Source organism: Sesamum indicum, linkage group LG6 (assembly GCF_000512975.1).
Source record: "Sesamum indicum cultivar Zhongzhi No. 13 linkage group LG6, S_indicum_v1.0, whole genome shotgun sequence".
Lineage (NCBI taxonomy): Eukaryota > Viridiplantae > Streptophyta > Magnoliopsida > Lamiales > Pedaliaceae > Sesamum > Sesamum indicum.
Genome location: NC_026150.1, coordinates 25,145,138 through 25,162,282, shown reverse-complemented (window position 1 = coordinate 25,162,282; position 17,145 = coordinate 25,145,138). Strand labels below are relative to the sequence as shown.

The 17,145-nt window shown below is 36.3% G+C and overlaps 1 protein-coding gene and 1 pseudogene across 1 annotated transcript in view; both read left to right on the top strand.

Annotated features, from left to right (window-relative positions):
• Positions 1-127, top strand: part of LOC105165872 — a 1,311-nt pseudogene extending 1,184 nt beyond the window's left edge.
• LOC105165802 (guanine nucleotide exchange factor SPIKE 1) overlaps positions 6,390-17,145 on the top strand; it is a 26,305-nt gene continuing 15,549 nt past the window's right edge. The window contains 16 exon segments of the mRNA XM_011084941.2: positions 6,390-6,838; positions 7,263-7,425; positions 7,624-7,757; positions 7,833-7,945; positions 8,078-8,133; positions 8,253-8,350; positions 8,539-8,676; positions 9,031-9,342; positions 11,017-11,298; positions 11,532-11,699; positions 11,774-11,965; positions 12,669-12,712; positions 14,183-14,252; positions 16,109-16,270; positions 16,768-16,875; positions 17,033-17,070. Of these exon segments, the coding sequence (XP_011083243.1) occupies positions 6,755-6,838; positions 7,263-7,425; positions 7,624-7,757; positions 7,833-7,945; positions 8,078-8,133; positions 8,253-8,350; positions 8,539-8,676; positions 9,031-9,342; positions 11,017-11,298; positions 11,532-11,699; positions 11,774-11,965; positions 12,669-12,712; positions 14,183-14,252; positions 16,109-16,270; positions 16,768-16,875; positions 17,033-17,070 (2,162 nt within the window). The 5' untranslated portion in view covers positions 6,390-6,754.

Sequence of the window (17,145 nt, the reverse complement as noted above, 5' to 3'; positions counted from 1 at the left end):
TTGTGGGGGGGGGGGGTGGGGGGGGGGGGGGGGGGGGGGGCGAATACTTGCTAGATTGGCTTTGCAGACATTACTGCTCTTCATCATACTTTACAAAACCAACTGGAATAAAGAGGTGAGCAGATAATAGAGTGAATGAGGAAGCGGAGAGGCCACGACACTGCAGTCTCGACTCACCAACTTTCAATAAAAAATGGAACAACTTAAACACGACTATCAATCTCAATATTATGGTAAATTGTATTCAATGGTTCAACATCTGGAAATTTTGACAAGCAGCACTCTGAAGTTATTCCTAGTTTACAGTGTAGTGAGCTGTCACTTTCTGGAAAATTCTAATCCAAATAAAGTTTGGTCAAACTTAAATCAATTATCTGCCAAGCACAATACACTTGTTTTGTGATTGGTTTAGTCTGATTTAGTCATACTTTATTTGGGTAAGAAAAAAAAATCCTAAATCCTAAACAAACCAACCAACCCTAAAACCATGAAGCTTGCAATTTTCTTCCACCTTCTCACTATAAGTGTATGAGATTTTCACACACTAAACTTTCCACCACCTACCACTACCAAACCATCACTTTTTCAACCAAACCACCACCACCACCAACAAACAGCCCATCACCGCCACCGTCGGGGAGGCGCCGTCGTGCATCCACCGGCCGCTGGCTAGAAAACCTCGCCGGCGCGTCTCAGGACACGGCCACCATCATCAGACTCGTCGTCTTGCAATCTGTCTAACCATGGTGTGCATGGCCAGAAATCCCACTAGACATGCCCGCAGTCGCCATTTCATTCCGCATAAAATCTCTCCCAAATTGCCACCCATCACCGCCACCTTCTCCCTACAATTGCGCCATTACTTTGAATTACCGCCAGCAGTTACACCGTTAGAATCCACAAAGAGAGACGAACAAAAACCCTTAACCCCATTAGGACCCTGAACCCCTAAACCCTGAACCCCAAACCTCTAAGACCTTGAACCCCAAACCCCAAACCCTAATCCCTAAACTATTGGAGAAAACAAGATCCTGCTTGGCTCAAATTAAACACCAATGGAGCATCTAAAGGTAACCCAGGGGCACTCGGGAGCATGCGAGCTACTGAGAGATTATAAGGATCTTTGTTCTCTTTGCATTCTTGAATCTTTAGGAATTTCATCAAACATCTCTGCTGAGCTCCAAGCACTTTACCGTGGATTATAGATTTGTCTTTAAAAGGGTCTAAATAAATTTTGGATTTAAATTGATCCACTTTATGTTATCCAGCTTATCTCCAAGGAGCTTGGTATCATCAGACACTTTTCCACAAGATTAGGTTGTGTTTTTCACAACTTGAAACCAAGATCTCCCACATCTTAATAGAAGAAAACCAAGCAGCAGACCTTCTTGCTAACTAAGCTCGTTTTTGTGAAGAAAACACCCTCTTTTCTAGAGATCAACTGCGAGATAAGATGTATTGGGATCATCAGACTGGATTTGCACGGTTTCCCCAACATTAGAACCATATAGATGTAGTACCCACAACTTTAGATACTTGGTGTTTGAAATGTGGAACCCCCATGATTGAGCACTCCCCCCTCCCCCGACGCATACTATTTTGGGAGTTGTACTCCTTTGTCTGTACTTGGGCTTCATTGTTGATTATAGATATAATGGAGTTGTACTCTCTGTGTATGCTTTTGTCGTGCCATGAATTAGAGGTGTCCTCATTTTCTGACCGTTTGGTTTGTTTGATGGTTTTTTGTAGGTACCCCATGAGACTTTTGAAGACATCAAGATGGTTCAATTTTCACTATCAATTGGCGATGAAATAGAAACTTTTTGATATGCCAAACTCTCCACCCAACTTGATGGTACTTGTCTTGTCGTATTTTGCATATCCTGTATATTGTTACTTGAAAAACTTTTGTAGGTGATCAGTAGGGCCCGATGATTCAAGCATATTGGATTATCATCTCCAACTCATTTTTCTTTTTCATTGTATCACTAGAAGTTTATTTTGTAAGGGAGTAGTACTCCTTCTTTATACTTTATTGCCTATTTATAGTAAAAGAGTAGTACTAAGTTTATGCTTTTGTTGAACCTCATTGTAAGGGAGTGGTACTCCTTATTTATGATTTTTTAGGCAATACTAAGGAGTTAGCACTCCCCGTTGTGGTTGATTTTCAATTTTAATAAAGAAGGGGTGGGACCCCAAAAAGTTCCCCCCACCTTTGGGTGGTTTAACCCCAAAAAAAAAAAACATTAAATCCCAAATCCTAAATAGTAATAGTAATGTTTGATGGACTAAAAAAAACTAAACTCTAAACATGTTTTAATCAGCTTTGGAAGCATGATTTTTTTTTAATTGCATATCTAGATCTAGAATTTTGTATGTTTTAATTTTGTATTTAATTGTGGACATGAGGGTTTTTTAAATTTGAAATTTCTAGATCTAACTACTTTTTTTTTGTTTCAAAAATTGCTGAAAAAAAATGAAAAGTTTCAGAAAAATAAAAAATCGGCAGCAAACGTGCCACTGCCTGTCACCCAGTCGCTGGTTAGCAAGAGAGCGCGGGCGTGCACATAGCGTGCAGATCTTCTTACCAGCGTACGCTCGCCCAGCTTAGCCGATCGGTCAGTCAGGACGATTTTTCTATTTTTTTTAGAATTTTTATTTTTTTTATTTTTTTGCATATTTTTCTGAAATAGTTAATTATGGTGAATTTTATTTTTGGTTAAGATTTGGTATTTTTGATGGGTGTCGAGGCCGCCAAAATTAATTCCTACAACACTTTGCAAAAGTGAGAGTAGGGTCGATTCTACTGGGACTGGTTTAAGTCGATTTTTTTAAGAAAATAATAGGGGGATGTTTGATGATAGAGAGAAATAATTAAAAACTAAAATGAACTAGAAAGCAATTAAAATTACGAGGTGAAGAATGATAGGGGATTTTTCCGGTTAAAGGTAGGTCCATGCTTGATTCTGTGAGTTGATCATCGATACAAACATAACACTTGCATAAACAAATAAATCACTTATGGTCATTGGTACGACCTAACGACCTCACCTGCCCTTACCTTTTCGTTAGCCAAGGTACGATCGTTGGCTAGATCCCTAATTAACAGACAACCCTGGGAACATCCACAAGATTTAATTTATTAATAACATTAAGAATTAGAAAGGCGTGATTCTAATTAACAAATTCCTACGAGAATAATTCGTTTAAATTAGATCATGCATTCCTCAAAACATAACTAACTACTTTGACATAATTAATTATGTTATGTTGCTACTAAGATCAAACGAAACAAATAATTACACGATTTGTAAAGTTCAATTAGCTAAACAAACCTTCTTGATAATGAACAACCTGCTGAATTATTCATAAATCAGATGTTTGTAATAAAGGCACAAAGAATAGCATGAATTCTTATTTAACAAGTGTAAAAAGCGCAAATTAGATCTCACAACTGGTTATGAATCAAGCAATTACCCTGACCTTAATCGGAAAATAAAGAATTTAGTCGTGCATGTTAATGGAAGAACTTACTAAGAAGTGGAATTCCATTAACCTTAGGCAAAGAATTGAAACTAAAGAGAAAGTATAAAATCATCTATTAAATTTAAAGTGTTATATTCAATTCCAAAGTGTCTTTTACAAATGGAGAGACTCCCCCTATTTATAATAAAAGTCTCCTATGAATCTAGACATGGGGGGGAGGGGGGGTTAAGTACATGATTGGTTCCAAAAATATCAGCAAATCATCATTCACGTATTTAAAGGAGTCTTTTCCAAAATTCAGCAAATCATTTCATTTTTTTCTTGTGGAAATTGCATCTTTCCTTTCTTCATCTGTGTTGATCAAATCACTAAACGTGGGAACGTTTAATCAATCCTGCATAATTGCCTTGAAATTTTTTCTTCCCTTTTTGGTGCCCTCGATATTCATTTTTCGCTCGATTTTGCCATCTTTATCCCATATAATCCCTTTTAGCTGAATATTCAATAAATTCATAAGATTATGAATATTTTTTGCTCAAAAGGAAGATTAAATCATTATAAAATCATGACATTTTGTGTAGTTATCAATTTTTCAAATTTAAATTACTAAAATTAATTTGAATAGGTTTTCAAACAAGAATTAATCTATTGCATGGGTTGTACTTATGTCCATAATTAAGTTGCATTATTTTTCATACTATTCTTTGGATTGAATATGTAAGTAATTTATGATATTAGATATCATTGTTTATAATGCATGGTTGGCATTATTATTAGTGCATGATTATTTGGAATATTTCATGCTTATTTGTGTTAATTGGATTGACATGGATTATCGTAAAGCCCATTGGACCTTGTGGATGGTTTATTTTCTGTTGGGTTGGGGTTGTGTGCCTCGTATTTTCTTATCTTTTCGTTCTTAGCCTATTTTGTTTAAGACTTACTTTCTCCCTATTAATGTACTTTCCCCAATTGCTGTTTGACATTTCTTTTTAGTTGTAATGAATGTTATAGGTTAGAGAGTGGAGGCCCATGGAGGAGGCCATAGGTTGACCACAAAAATCAATGGAGAAGAGGCCCGAACGACAAAGACCATGAAGGAGATGAAGAAAATAAAGAGAGATTACAAGGCCTATAAAAAGTTAATGGGTTGAAAAGCTTGTAATAGGGTAGGCCTACCAAAGATCCACTGTGGGCTCAGTGGGTCGTTTAAGTATTTGGGCTTGTGATCATCCAATAGGGGCATGCTAGGTTTTTATTTTCGCATGCGATGCAGTTTTTAATACTTTTAATATTTAGTATATTATGCATGAAAAATATTAATATGTGATGAGGTCTCAGTTAAACAATTAATCACTCTCACTTGGTTGGACCAAGTTAAAATATTAGACCCCAAAAGTGGAATTTAAAATAAAGGATTATTTTTTCATGCCTTCCATCCATAGTAATATAGTGAGGAAGCTGATTTCACCTATACGTGGTCTCAGAGTCGTGGTACGTTTGAACTTAAATGAAGTTGTAGTATTATTATGAATGAAGTGAATGCGCACCTACTTTCCTTTCTCACGAGTCGTGGGAGGTGATAGTCTACACTATGATTCGGTTGATGGGTCGGGTCTAATACCAAGTAACGTGAATAGTTTGTAGTAATTGGAATCACGGAAAAACGGTGAGGTAAAATATCTTGGAGATCTCGTAGGTCGAGGATGGTATTGGATACCTCCAACAAGGTTATTTTCATGTGAATTGTAAAAGTAGAGCATGAAGAATTTTGCTTGTAAACCTCAGGCTCACTAGGAAAAAGGTTTTGCTGAGACCTCATTTGAGAGTGATGAACTTTTATAGAAATAGTGGAAGGGTTAATAACTGAAGTCCAAGTCTTAACTTGAACCTAATATTATGATAATCTATTTATTTATTTCTGGTTATTGTAGATATCTAAGAATCCACTTAATTCTGTACTCGAGGCTAATAAATTTGATAGAACACACTATTCGAATTGGCTGAAAAATTTGAGGATAGTCCTCGGTTTCGAAAACCAGACTTATGATTTGGGTAAGTCACTACCTCAGAATTTATTGGGTTCCTGCCCGAAAAACGTTTGACGTTAAAAAAAGTTTACTAAATGGCATGAGGACAACAGGAAAGTATGCAGTATCGTACTCGGCTCAATGAGCAATGAGATCTAGAAACAGTACAAGAGGTAGAGGACGTTTGGTTGATAATGCTCCGCATGAAAGAACTTTATGCGGTACTGGACCGGCATATTAGATATGCAGTGACGAAGGCATTTTTCGGCGCTAGAATGATTAAAGGGTCGTCCTTATGGGAGCATGAAGTGATGATGCTATCCCTAGTGAAAAAGTTTAAAGACCTCCAGGTTAATTTCGAGAATGAAGAAACATACATTGATATGATACTACAATCACTACCTCCCTCCTTTGATCAATTTATTATCAACTATAATATGAATGGGTTTGAAAAAAAGTCTTCATGAGTAGATTAATATGTTTGCCTAATACAAGGCAACGATTAAAAAATCTTAGCCATCAGTACTAATGGGAGAGGCTTCAACCTCTAAGGCATCTAAATGGTGAATTTATCTTTAATATATATAAAAGGGCTTAATAGTAATTTTTCCATTCAAACCACTAGTATGAATCAAAATAAACACATAACTAAAATTTATCCTGATACAATAGTATATATAAAGAAACACTTTATAATTAATATCAAAATTTTTAATTATTTATTTAATTAAAAGTAATTCTATCATCTATTTAATTGGATACTCGAAGTAAACATGGCTTGAGGAATTTGTTTATTTAACTTACTTTTTTTTAGAGAAAATATTTTTATGTAAGGTACTTCTTTGTACACTTATTGAGTGTGATTCTCCAGTACATGGATATAGACGGAGCGTTCACTTCACTCTTTCTGCTTCTCTCCCTTTCCTCCTCCTCTTTATTCTACTTCACTGTTTTCTTTGGCTTCTGGTGTTCTTTTTTTCAATATTTACTATCAAGAACCCGAAAATAATAATGTCATTCCAAAATCCACTTAAGCCCTTGAGACAGGAGCCTCCTTCAAACTGATTGCTCAAGCCTCAAGCGTGAAATCACCTTCCAGTTTCTACCGGGCGTCCTCTGAAATCGCCTTTCAGGCCGCGTCAAGCCGATTTCTCGGCGGAACAGCCGAGAAATCGCCGATCCGCTCCTGATCCGTTCCCATTTCATTTGGTTTTAGGTCATTAACATCCGTGTTCCTCATGGAGAATGCCTTGGCTACTGGGCTTCGTTTTCGAAGGATTCCACGCCAGTCTTTTTCTAATTGCTTTCAGATGGACCCATTGGTGAGTTTGGTGTATGGTCGTTATGGTCTTCGTTATATACGGGAATTTGTTGTTTAAACTGTTGAATATGCATCCCCAAGAAGAGGCATTTTTGTGGCGTTGGCAGCTGGGAGTGGAACTTCCTTTTTCAGACATTCACTGTCAAGAAAATCTGCTTACCTGCTTGTATTAAAACATTTAAGTCAAGCTTGAGCGCTATTACTGGTTTTAAATATGACGCTGAATGCACTTGTTCATTACTAATTGCGTCTTGTATTAAAACTTTTTAAGTTTAGAAGCTTCAAATTTTTACTGGTCCTTATGGGTTTACGATGCTGAGTAGACTTGTTCTTATTAATTGCTTGCGGGGACAAGTGACTCTACTAGTCTGGAGTTTTTAATTGGCGAACCTGGCTGCTCTTCTATTTGTTTTGGTCTTTTCCAGCTTGATGAAAACTTGGAGCAGTGGCCACATCTAAACGAGCTTGTCCAGAGCTATGGGACTGACTGGGTCAAAGATGAACACAAGTATGGGCACTATGAAAGCATTGGCCCCATCACATTTCACAATCAGATATTTGAGGGGCCGGATACTGATATGGAAACAGGTTAGTCCACTAGAACGTCTATAGTCCTATTCCTTTATCTGAAGAAACATTTGAAGTAAAAATGAAGTAGTTTTTACTTGGCCTCATCCTCTTGCTGGCAAGTATTATGCTGGATAATGTTGGAACATTTAACAGTTTTTAGTTTATTATCTTCCTCCTTCCTAGATACTCAAGATGGTTTTCTAAATTGCTTTGTAGAAATGGAGCTAGCTAATGCCAGAAGAAGTAGGATACAAGATTCAACCGAAGAAGAGACGGCTAGTACATCTGGGAATCATCTTTCAGGATCAAACTTTTACAATTCATCAAATGGAGAGATTTCGAAGCTCTGTGTATGATACTTTTTACACAACCTCTGCATATAATATTGCTTCTATCCTGTTCACGTTATTATAAATGGCTTGCAGCATTTTGGAGAACCTCCACTGCCGGCATATGAACCTGTTTTTGACTGGGATAATGAGAGATCAACAATATTTGGTCAAAGAATCCCTACCGCTAACATATTTCAGTACACCAGGTCTGTCTAAGTTAGTGTGTTTGAGAATGTGTACCCTTCGTTGTGACTGTATATGTTTTCTTCTGACAATATCTGTGCTCCTTTGTCTTGTTTCTTCTCTTGCCCTTTTGATATATCCGTTTGCTGTTGTAGTGGGCTAAGGATTGCAGTGAAAGTGCTATCCTTATCATTTCAAGCTGGATTTGTGGGTGAGTTTGTACTTTCATAGAGTGACATCGGATTGCTGGTGGCCTGTTTCTTTTAATACTTGGTGCTCTTTGAGTTACTTAGCTAAATCTGAAGCTGAAACAAATAAGTTTTCTTGTAGAGCCATTTTACGGCACAATTTGTTTATATAATAGGGAGAGAAGGGAAAAACTTTCAGAGGATTTCATTTTCCACATGTTACCAGCAGAAATGCAAGATGTAAGCTGTTCACACATTTCTGTTTATTCATTTTTTCAGGAGATTTATGAGAACTAAATTTGTTCTGTCTTTCTCCCTCTCTAGTGTTAATCAAAATATGTTGTATTGATCATTTTGTTCCGTTCTGTATTCACATAGAATTTCAAAGAGATATGAGATCTGCTCATGTTTTATGCATTCATTACCAGACAAGCAGTTCAGTTGAGGCTCGTGGAATTTTTCGTGTGGATGTACCATCAGCATCAATTTGTTTGCTTGTCCAGTTAGAAAAGCCTGCTACTGAGGAAGGTGGAGTGACTTCATCTGTTTATTCCCGCAAAGAACCAGTAAGTACATCTGTGAGCTCAAACTGTTTATGGTCACTTTTGGATAAGTTGATTCACATACTTTTTTATATTAAAGGGTTGACAACTTTACAACTTGTTCTTAGCTTAAAAATATTACTTCAAGTTATGTTTGATTGACATGAAAGAGAGGAAGATGGAGACATATCTCTTCCCAAATTGTAAAATAATGATATTATTTGAGATTCGATTGCTTAAACTGGATTGAAGTATTGTTGTCATGAAACTTTATCTTAATCATCATACATTGAGCAAGTGCTTTTATAAAATGAACTAATCCATTGTTATTTGGTTCATTTTTTCACTGTGCATATTGTTTTTTGATTGCATAAACAGGTTCACCTTTCTGAGAGGGAGAAACAAAAGCTGCAAGTCTGGTCCCGAATCATGCCTTATAGGGAGTCCTTTGCCTGGGCAATCATCCCACTTTTTGATAGTGGTATTACTTCTGCTTCGGCTGGGCCTGCCTCTCCCAGCAGTCCACTTATTACTAGCATTTCAGGCTCAAGTTCTCAAGAGGGTGCTGCTTAACCAGTTTCAAAGATAACATTGGATGGAAAGCTGGGGTACTCTAGTGGAAACTCTGTTGTAGTTGAAGTGTCAAATCTGAGCAAAGTTAAAGAAAGTTATACTGAGGAGTCACTTCTGGTTAGCCCTCTTTTACATTTGTTTCAATACTACTATTTGCTGAAAAGGTCAATCCTTTTTTTAATTGTACATGATATCTCTTAGGGAAAAATTACAAGAATTCCTTAAGATCTTACAGTCAAAATATCTTCCAGTCCCGAAAGCCCATTTGTGCTATTTTTCAATTTGGACCACTAATACTTTTTTCACTGTAGTGTTATGGTGTTCTGATACTTCAATCAAGCTTTCTTGGCTACATTAGATTAAAGAATTAGTTCATATGAGATTATTTACTTTTCTTAGGTTTTCTAATAAATACAAGATATTTTTAATCATTTAATACTGGAATGTTTGTACATTAGTGAATGAATATTATTTAGTGTGGAAAGTAATTAGAAAAAGGATTAACAAGTGTTTATAAATGTGGATTTGCCTGGCAAAGCATTTATAAGATTAAGTTAAAATACTTCTTCTTAGGTAGTAATTTGTAAATGTGAGTATCTGAGATTTCGTGTTGTCTGTTATATCGAATTTATGAATTTCTTAACTTTATAAGTCCAAGATAATTGCTCTAAGTCACTCCGAGCTTGTTCTGTTTGGTTGGTTTATAAGAGTGGAAGTACAATCTTATGATTCTTATCTAGAAGAAGAGTTCACTTGTTCGGTTAAAAACTAATTGGGGGTTTGGGAAATAGGATCAATATGAAACCTTTATGGACCTAACATTTGTTTTCGAAGTTGGGTGGAGAGATGGAGTATAAAGCCTAAAAGACTAAGGTCCTCATTTGTTTTTCTATTTTTTCTGTTATACATAATGTAATTTCTCTCAACTCTATTTTATCGTATTTATCTTCCCATGATTTACTTATATTTCCCTCTAAAATAAATTGTATATATGTTTATCTTCTCGTTCATTTAGTAGCGTCATTCCTACTAAGAGGAGGGAAAATGTGACGCTAGCACCACTACCACTAACCTGACAAGCTCAATTGCATTGAAAACGTGTTAGTAACTTTTGGACGTAGGCTTGCAGAAAATACTTTGTTTTTCTTGCTTTTTTCTTACTAGTTGAACTGTTGCTTGATTAGTTTTTGCGTATGTAGTACTTGAATTTTTTTAAATTATTTATCTAACTGTTATCTTGCGCAAATAAAAAGAAACTGGCTAAAAGGTAAAGCCTTGTTTGGTTTCATTTTAAATCAATAACAAATATAACTATCAATCTCATTCAAATAGAAAACATAAATTGATTTGACACCAATAACAATATAAAATACAAACTCATCAACTATCCAAACATATTATATTTTTGTACAAAAACCTATACGAAATTAAAAACATACATTTCCCATTAAAAAATGGAATTGAGAATGAAATAAAACTAAAGATGGGCCAGGCTCTTTTCCCACTTTTATTCACTTCTCTTTAGGTTATATCCTATAACTTGAAACAATAATATGTTTTACCTATGCAAAATTGCACTCTCCCTTCCTCTTTTACCCCCCTTTCCCCCTCGTTGAACCAAATAAGACCTATGTTTTTAGCTAAGTGAAAACCTTCGCTTCTTTCTTCCGAGGAGGGAAGTACGGTTTGGATATTCTTTTATTGCTGCTATTACATCCTTTATTTTTACCCTTGAACATAACCTGTTGTGATGCTTGTTTCTATGGAACTTGTTTGTCTTTATTTTTGTAGGATCCTAAGCGAAAGCTTCACAAGCCAGTGAAGGGTGTCTTGAGATTGGAGATTGAGAAGCTACAATCTGGCCTAGTTGATTCTGAAAAATCTGTTGAGAGCAGAAGTGTAAATGGTGATATGGTGGGTAATCTTGTGCCTGGCACCACTTTCACAAAATGTCCCAGTTATAGAACTGATGGACGGCAGAGTGCATATTTGGATCCGCATTCCTCTGATAGGATAGAGCTGGATGGAAATGGATCAGTATCTCATGGATTGACTGATACTGAACCTAGTGATGTAAGTATCAGTACATTGCTTCGTTAAACTAACTACTGTTAACTTTTGAGAGATTCGTGAAAGTAGGTGCAAGTATCACGAATATATCAAATTATGAGGGAATTGCTTTTTCGTGGTTGGGAAAGTTTGGGGATCAGAGCTCATTAGTGAATATTTTCTATGTATTTTATCTTTAGGTTATCTTTTCCTTTTTTTGGTTCCGACACTCAGGTTGAGCTTTATTTCTTTTCCAGTTCCAGGCTTTTGACTTTCGGATAACTTCGAGGAATGAGCCTTTCTTACATCTTTTCCACTGCCTTTATGTGTATCCTTTGACTGTCAGCATGAGTAGAAAAAGAAATTTGTTTATACGAGTAGAACTGAGACAGGATGATGGAGATATCCGAAAACCGCCACTAGAGGTATATTTATATTATGTGCTGTTGAAGCAGTTTTGGTTAGGCCATATCTATAGTCTATGGTTGTGATTTGTCAGGCAATGCATCCAAGGGAACCAGGCTCTGCACTTCAGAAATGGGCTCATACTCAAGTTGCCGTTGGAGCTAGGGTTGCTTGCTACCATGATGAAATTAAAGCTTCATTGCCTGCCATATGGACCCCGATGCACCACCTTTTGTTCACTTTCTTTCATGTTGACCTTCAGACGAAAATTGAAGTCCCAAAGCCTGTAAGTGCAATGAATTCCATTACACCTGAGGAACCATGTCCAGCATTTCCTGCTCTTCTACCCTTTTAAGCCCCGTTTACTTTGTTTTATGGGATAATTGAGTAATATGATAACCCGGGATTAATCGAGTGATAGAAAAACTAGTTTGTTTACTGTATGTGATTGCATTGGTGGGATAAATTTTAATTCAGTGTTTACCTTGACTGATAAATCAAGTTGAAACTGTAAAATGTCCATATTAGCCTCCTCAGGTTTTTTTTTTTTTTTTTTAAAAGTAAAAACGCTCCCTAAAGAATGCAGAGAGCTTGCTAATGGAGTCATGTGACTTCATTGCTGGCATTTCGAGCACACTCCTCATCTGAACGGTAGGTGTTTTGTGTTGTGCCATACTTTGGGTCTGACTGTGAAGTTTCTTTCGTGCGATTAATGTAGATTTGTTGCTGATTAGAGAATCAATTGGTGGCCAGGGTTTAAACAAGCTTAAGTCCAACAAAGTAAACGGCTTGTTGTGCGGGCCCAATCCTGCAAAGTAAACGGGGCCTTAGAGTAACAAACACCCCAGTCAAATCCAACATCTCAAATTGTTTTTCTATTTCAGTTTCTTGTGTATCTGCTTTATTTGTCTGATATGGCTGTATTTTCTTTTTATGTATTTCTATTGTCATGTCCCCTAATTGGAAGCTACTTTCTCCATTCATTGCAGGTGGTTGTAGGATATGCTTCACTTCCTTTGTCCACTTATGCGCAGTATGTAATTCACTGTCTGGTTCTTATATCGTTTTAGGAAGATAAACTACTGTCTCTCCTGGTCTTTATAATACTGCTGCTCTAGTTTATGTGATGCTAGCTCACCATATACATGGATATAACAACTAACCGAAACAACCTGAAAATGAACATGTGATACTGAATTAAGTATTCCATCGGTAGATTTTGGGCATTTGATAGCACTAGTTTATTATGTACGGGATGCAACTGTCTTCTTGTATAATTGTATTGATTCACATGAACTGAAAAAGTCAACTGCTATTATGAAACTTATATTGCCGGTTGAATGAGGTTACTAAGCATGTTTATTGGGACAACCATGTCATATTATTTGAACTATGTGTGTCAATGTATGAAAGACCAAAGAGATAACCTTCAAACTATGATGTTTCAAATTGATTAGTGGAACTGATAAACAACTTTTACCATTCAATAGTGAGAAATGGGATTGGGAGGATTTCATTATATTTACTTGTCCAGGATGACCTATTTTCCTGTAAGTTGCAGTGGAAATTGATGCCTAAATCAGCCTGCGAAAACTGAAACCAGATGGGTATAGTATTAGTAATTGCATTACATGGGCAAAAATTGAGAATTTATAATTAAGGCTCGCTTGTTTCAACTCAACAACTCACTGGCAATCCCATCAGCCAGTGGTAATGGAGCATAAAAATATATAAAACTAGGATTTTTTTTTTGAGGTCTGAATGTTTCCATAAGGAAATACTGACTCTAAATTTTGGATGAAGTGCGATTTCATGGAGTATATCATGAATACAATTTCATTTAGTTAACCCGGAAATACTTTCAGAATAGAATGTGACTTTTGCCATCAAGTTGAAAAATTCAAGGTTTTCTACTCCTCAGAGTTGTTATTAGATGTATTTACAAATAATGTTAGAGGAGTTTCATTTTATAAGCATACTTCACAACTAAAAAAATTTGCTATTTTCTGTTAGAATTAAGAAAATATTATACATAATCCCCAGCGTCAGATCCGCTGCTCAGATCAGATGCATCTACAGTAACAAACAGCTCTTTTGCAAGCCATTGGGGGAAATTCCAGAACTTCCATTTTCTTTCTTCCACACTAGGCTTGATATGATTGAGAGGTTATCGCTTCCCTACCTTTGTCACCCTCCTCCGGCCGTCGAGATCAAATCAGAGCTCAAACCTACTTGTCTTACTTTCTGCTGTGTAATGGAGACACAAATGTGGAGTCTGCAGCCATGTTTTTCCTGTTGCAGACATGCTTATATCTCTACTAAATTGGAACTCTGTTCATCCTATTACATGATTCTGGATTCTGGAATTTGACTGCAGTAGACCTTCTAGCTTATGCAAACTTGGACGCTTATTCATTTTTTTTTGTAATTTGTATTCAGCAAATTCCATTTGAGATTAAACATACCAATAGGATATCACATAGTATAACAATGTGAATTGCAGGTTGAAATCAGAGATTTCACTGCCCATAATGAGGGAGTTGGTTCCACACTATTTACAAGACAGTAGCAGGGTATGCCAATATGAAACTCTGTTTATCCGTATCAGTAATTTCCATTTCGTTTGCCATAAGCAATTCTGTTCCTGGAGAAATTTTTATCTGTGACTGAAAATAGATATCCTTGCTAGTGACTATTAAGACTGATGGTGTCCATTGTAGAAATGGTGTTTGTCTCATTTGATTTGGTGGACATATTATTCTTTATTCTTTTGGTTCAGTTGTCTTCAAAGTTAACTTTGATAAGAGGCATGGGAACGATGGAAGGAGTGGATCATTGAAGGGTGGGGTTAGTGATGTAGCACAACTTAGCTTTTGTTTCAAGCTGTCAATAGTATTTGAGACCGTGACTCTGAATGATATGAACTTACTTATACCACCCAATTGGGCAGAAAATTATCTACAGAAAAGCTTTTTTTTGAGCTGAAAGGAATTCTGGAAATTGCCCTTTGGATTTACTTGATATTGAATCTTTGGTTTTCTAACATGATAGTTTGTCAATTCTTTATGGAGATTACCATCTGTAGTCAGAATGATTAAGTGGAAGTGTTTTCAGTACTTAGAATATCTGACTGTTAAAGGCCCAACTACGTAATGATGGTGAAGCTTTAATTGGTGATGCCTTGGTTTAGTTTCATTAGAACTTGAGTGTTATACGTACTGAAATTATTAGATGTAGTGGCATTATGGGAATTGAATGATATCGATCTTAGGGTTTGCAAATTGAGTTGAGTAATGTCACTCTACATTTTTTCAATTGCATGATCATACTTTCGACATGGTATTGGAGTCTAGAAAGTTGATAAAAGAAATATTGGAAAAACCTAAATCTTCGACAATTTGTTTCATTAAAAGTTAAGTGTTATGAATTCGGAAATTATTAGATTTAGAGGCATTATGGTAATTGAATGATATTGACTTCTTATACTTTCCAGTTGAAGTTGAGAAAATGACTACTTACATTCTCTCAATTGCATCATGATACTTTGAACATGGTATTGGAGTGTGAGAAATATTGGATAAGAGAATTAGTGAGAAAATCTAATCCTTCAACACCTTAGCTGCGACAATGACTTCCAAACCTCAGTGACTGCCACTCAACAGAAGTAGTAAGTTTATTGTGGCAATCTCAAAAACCTAGTTACCTTGCTTCTATCTTGTCCTTATTTCATGACGTTGTGCCACGGTTTACGACTTTACGTCCCCTCCCAATCTCCTCAACCGAAAGTCTTCTTTCTAGATTTCCATAACAATGATGCTAAACTAGCTGTAGCCTCCATATCTGAAATTTGTTATTGTCTGTCTTCTTGCATATTACTGTACTGATGTCAGGTTGGCTGCTACTTTAACTAATGCTCCTGATAAGTGTTTTCTTTCTTGGGGTACATTTGGTGACCTCATTTAGGTGACAATAAACTTACTGCTTCAGAAAACAAAAGAACTGGAAATCAATATAAGTAGGTGAGAAAGTAGATGAGTTAATGATTTCTTTAGTTACACCTCTCTTCATGCAAAGTAATTGGAGAGCTGGTATTGTTGTTTTCTGTTTTTCATATTTGATATTCTCCTTTTTAGTAGTGGGTTTTTGGACCAGAAACAAGTGGGATTTGTTGTGCATGGAGCATAGGCTTGTAGTTGCTGTTAGTGAATTGGTTGGAGGGAGAAAAGAGATTAGCAAATCACATGAACTATAGTTATGTTGACACGTGGTTTGGGAGGCCTAGATGTCTCATTCGTTGTGATATTTTATCTTGTCAATTTTCATTTCTTTCAAACGAGTGAACTGCGGATGCTATGTCATTATCTTGAGTATTATTTTGCTGATTATAGTTTCTATCACAACCTCTCAGTTTCTCTTTGTTATTTTGCAGGAAAGGGTGGATTACCTGGAAGATGGAAAAAATGTATTTAGACTGCGGTTACGTTTATGTTCGTCATTGTACCCAATAAGTGAGAGGATCAGAGACTTTTTCCTTGAGTATGATAGGCATATTCTTCGAACAAGTCCACCTTGGGGATCTGAGCTTCTTGAGGTCTAATTTTGTGACTCCTTGTACTCATTTTTTTCTCTTGAGAAATGATGAATGAAAATTAGCTAGCTACTTGTCAAATCAGCTGCTGGATTGAGATGTCTTTTATTCTGTTATTCCTTGTAACATTTTTGTAATTGACTTACTCTGGTGATTGGACTCCACTTTGGACACCTTCCCCTAAATGAACTGAAAAGTTTCAGTTTGAGCCTTTTGAATTCTTAACCATAGAAAGGGCCAAGGTCGTATTTGCATCTCTAGTTGAAGGCCTTGAATAAATTGAATTTATTTTCCTTGCAAAAGGGTGCTGAAGAATTGGGATTTGATTAGCTGAACTGGTTTGTTGGTGAACAGTGTCAAAGTGTCTGAGATGAGAAAGAACTTCTCCTCAAAATCTTATTCATATGTACATTATTATTTGTTGCCATAAAGTGGACATTTAAATTCTGGATCTGCTTTATGCTATTGTAAAAATTGAATTCTTCCAACTTCTCTTGCAGGCAATCAACAGTCTGAAGAATGTTGATTCAACAGCTCTGCTTCAGTTTCTTCAGCCAATTTTGAACATGCTCCTCCATCTCATTGGCAATGGTGGAGAGACGTTGCAGGTGAATTAAATAGAACTGTACTAGGTTTTCAACTCTCCGTTTGCTCTCTGACCTGAGGAAATTGCTACAGTTACTTTCTTGATGTATTTTCTTTTGGCGTCTGAAAGTATGTTTCGGTACAATAAAATATATTTGCTGTGTTTTTTCCGCCATCCAGGTTGCAGCTTTCAGAGCTATGGTTAATATTTTAACACGGTATGATTATTATTATACTTATAAATATTCCAACCAATGTTTATGTAATTGTGAGATTGTATGTTTCCTTTCCGA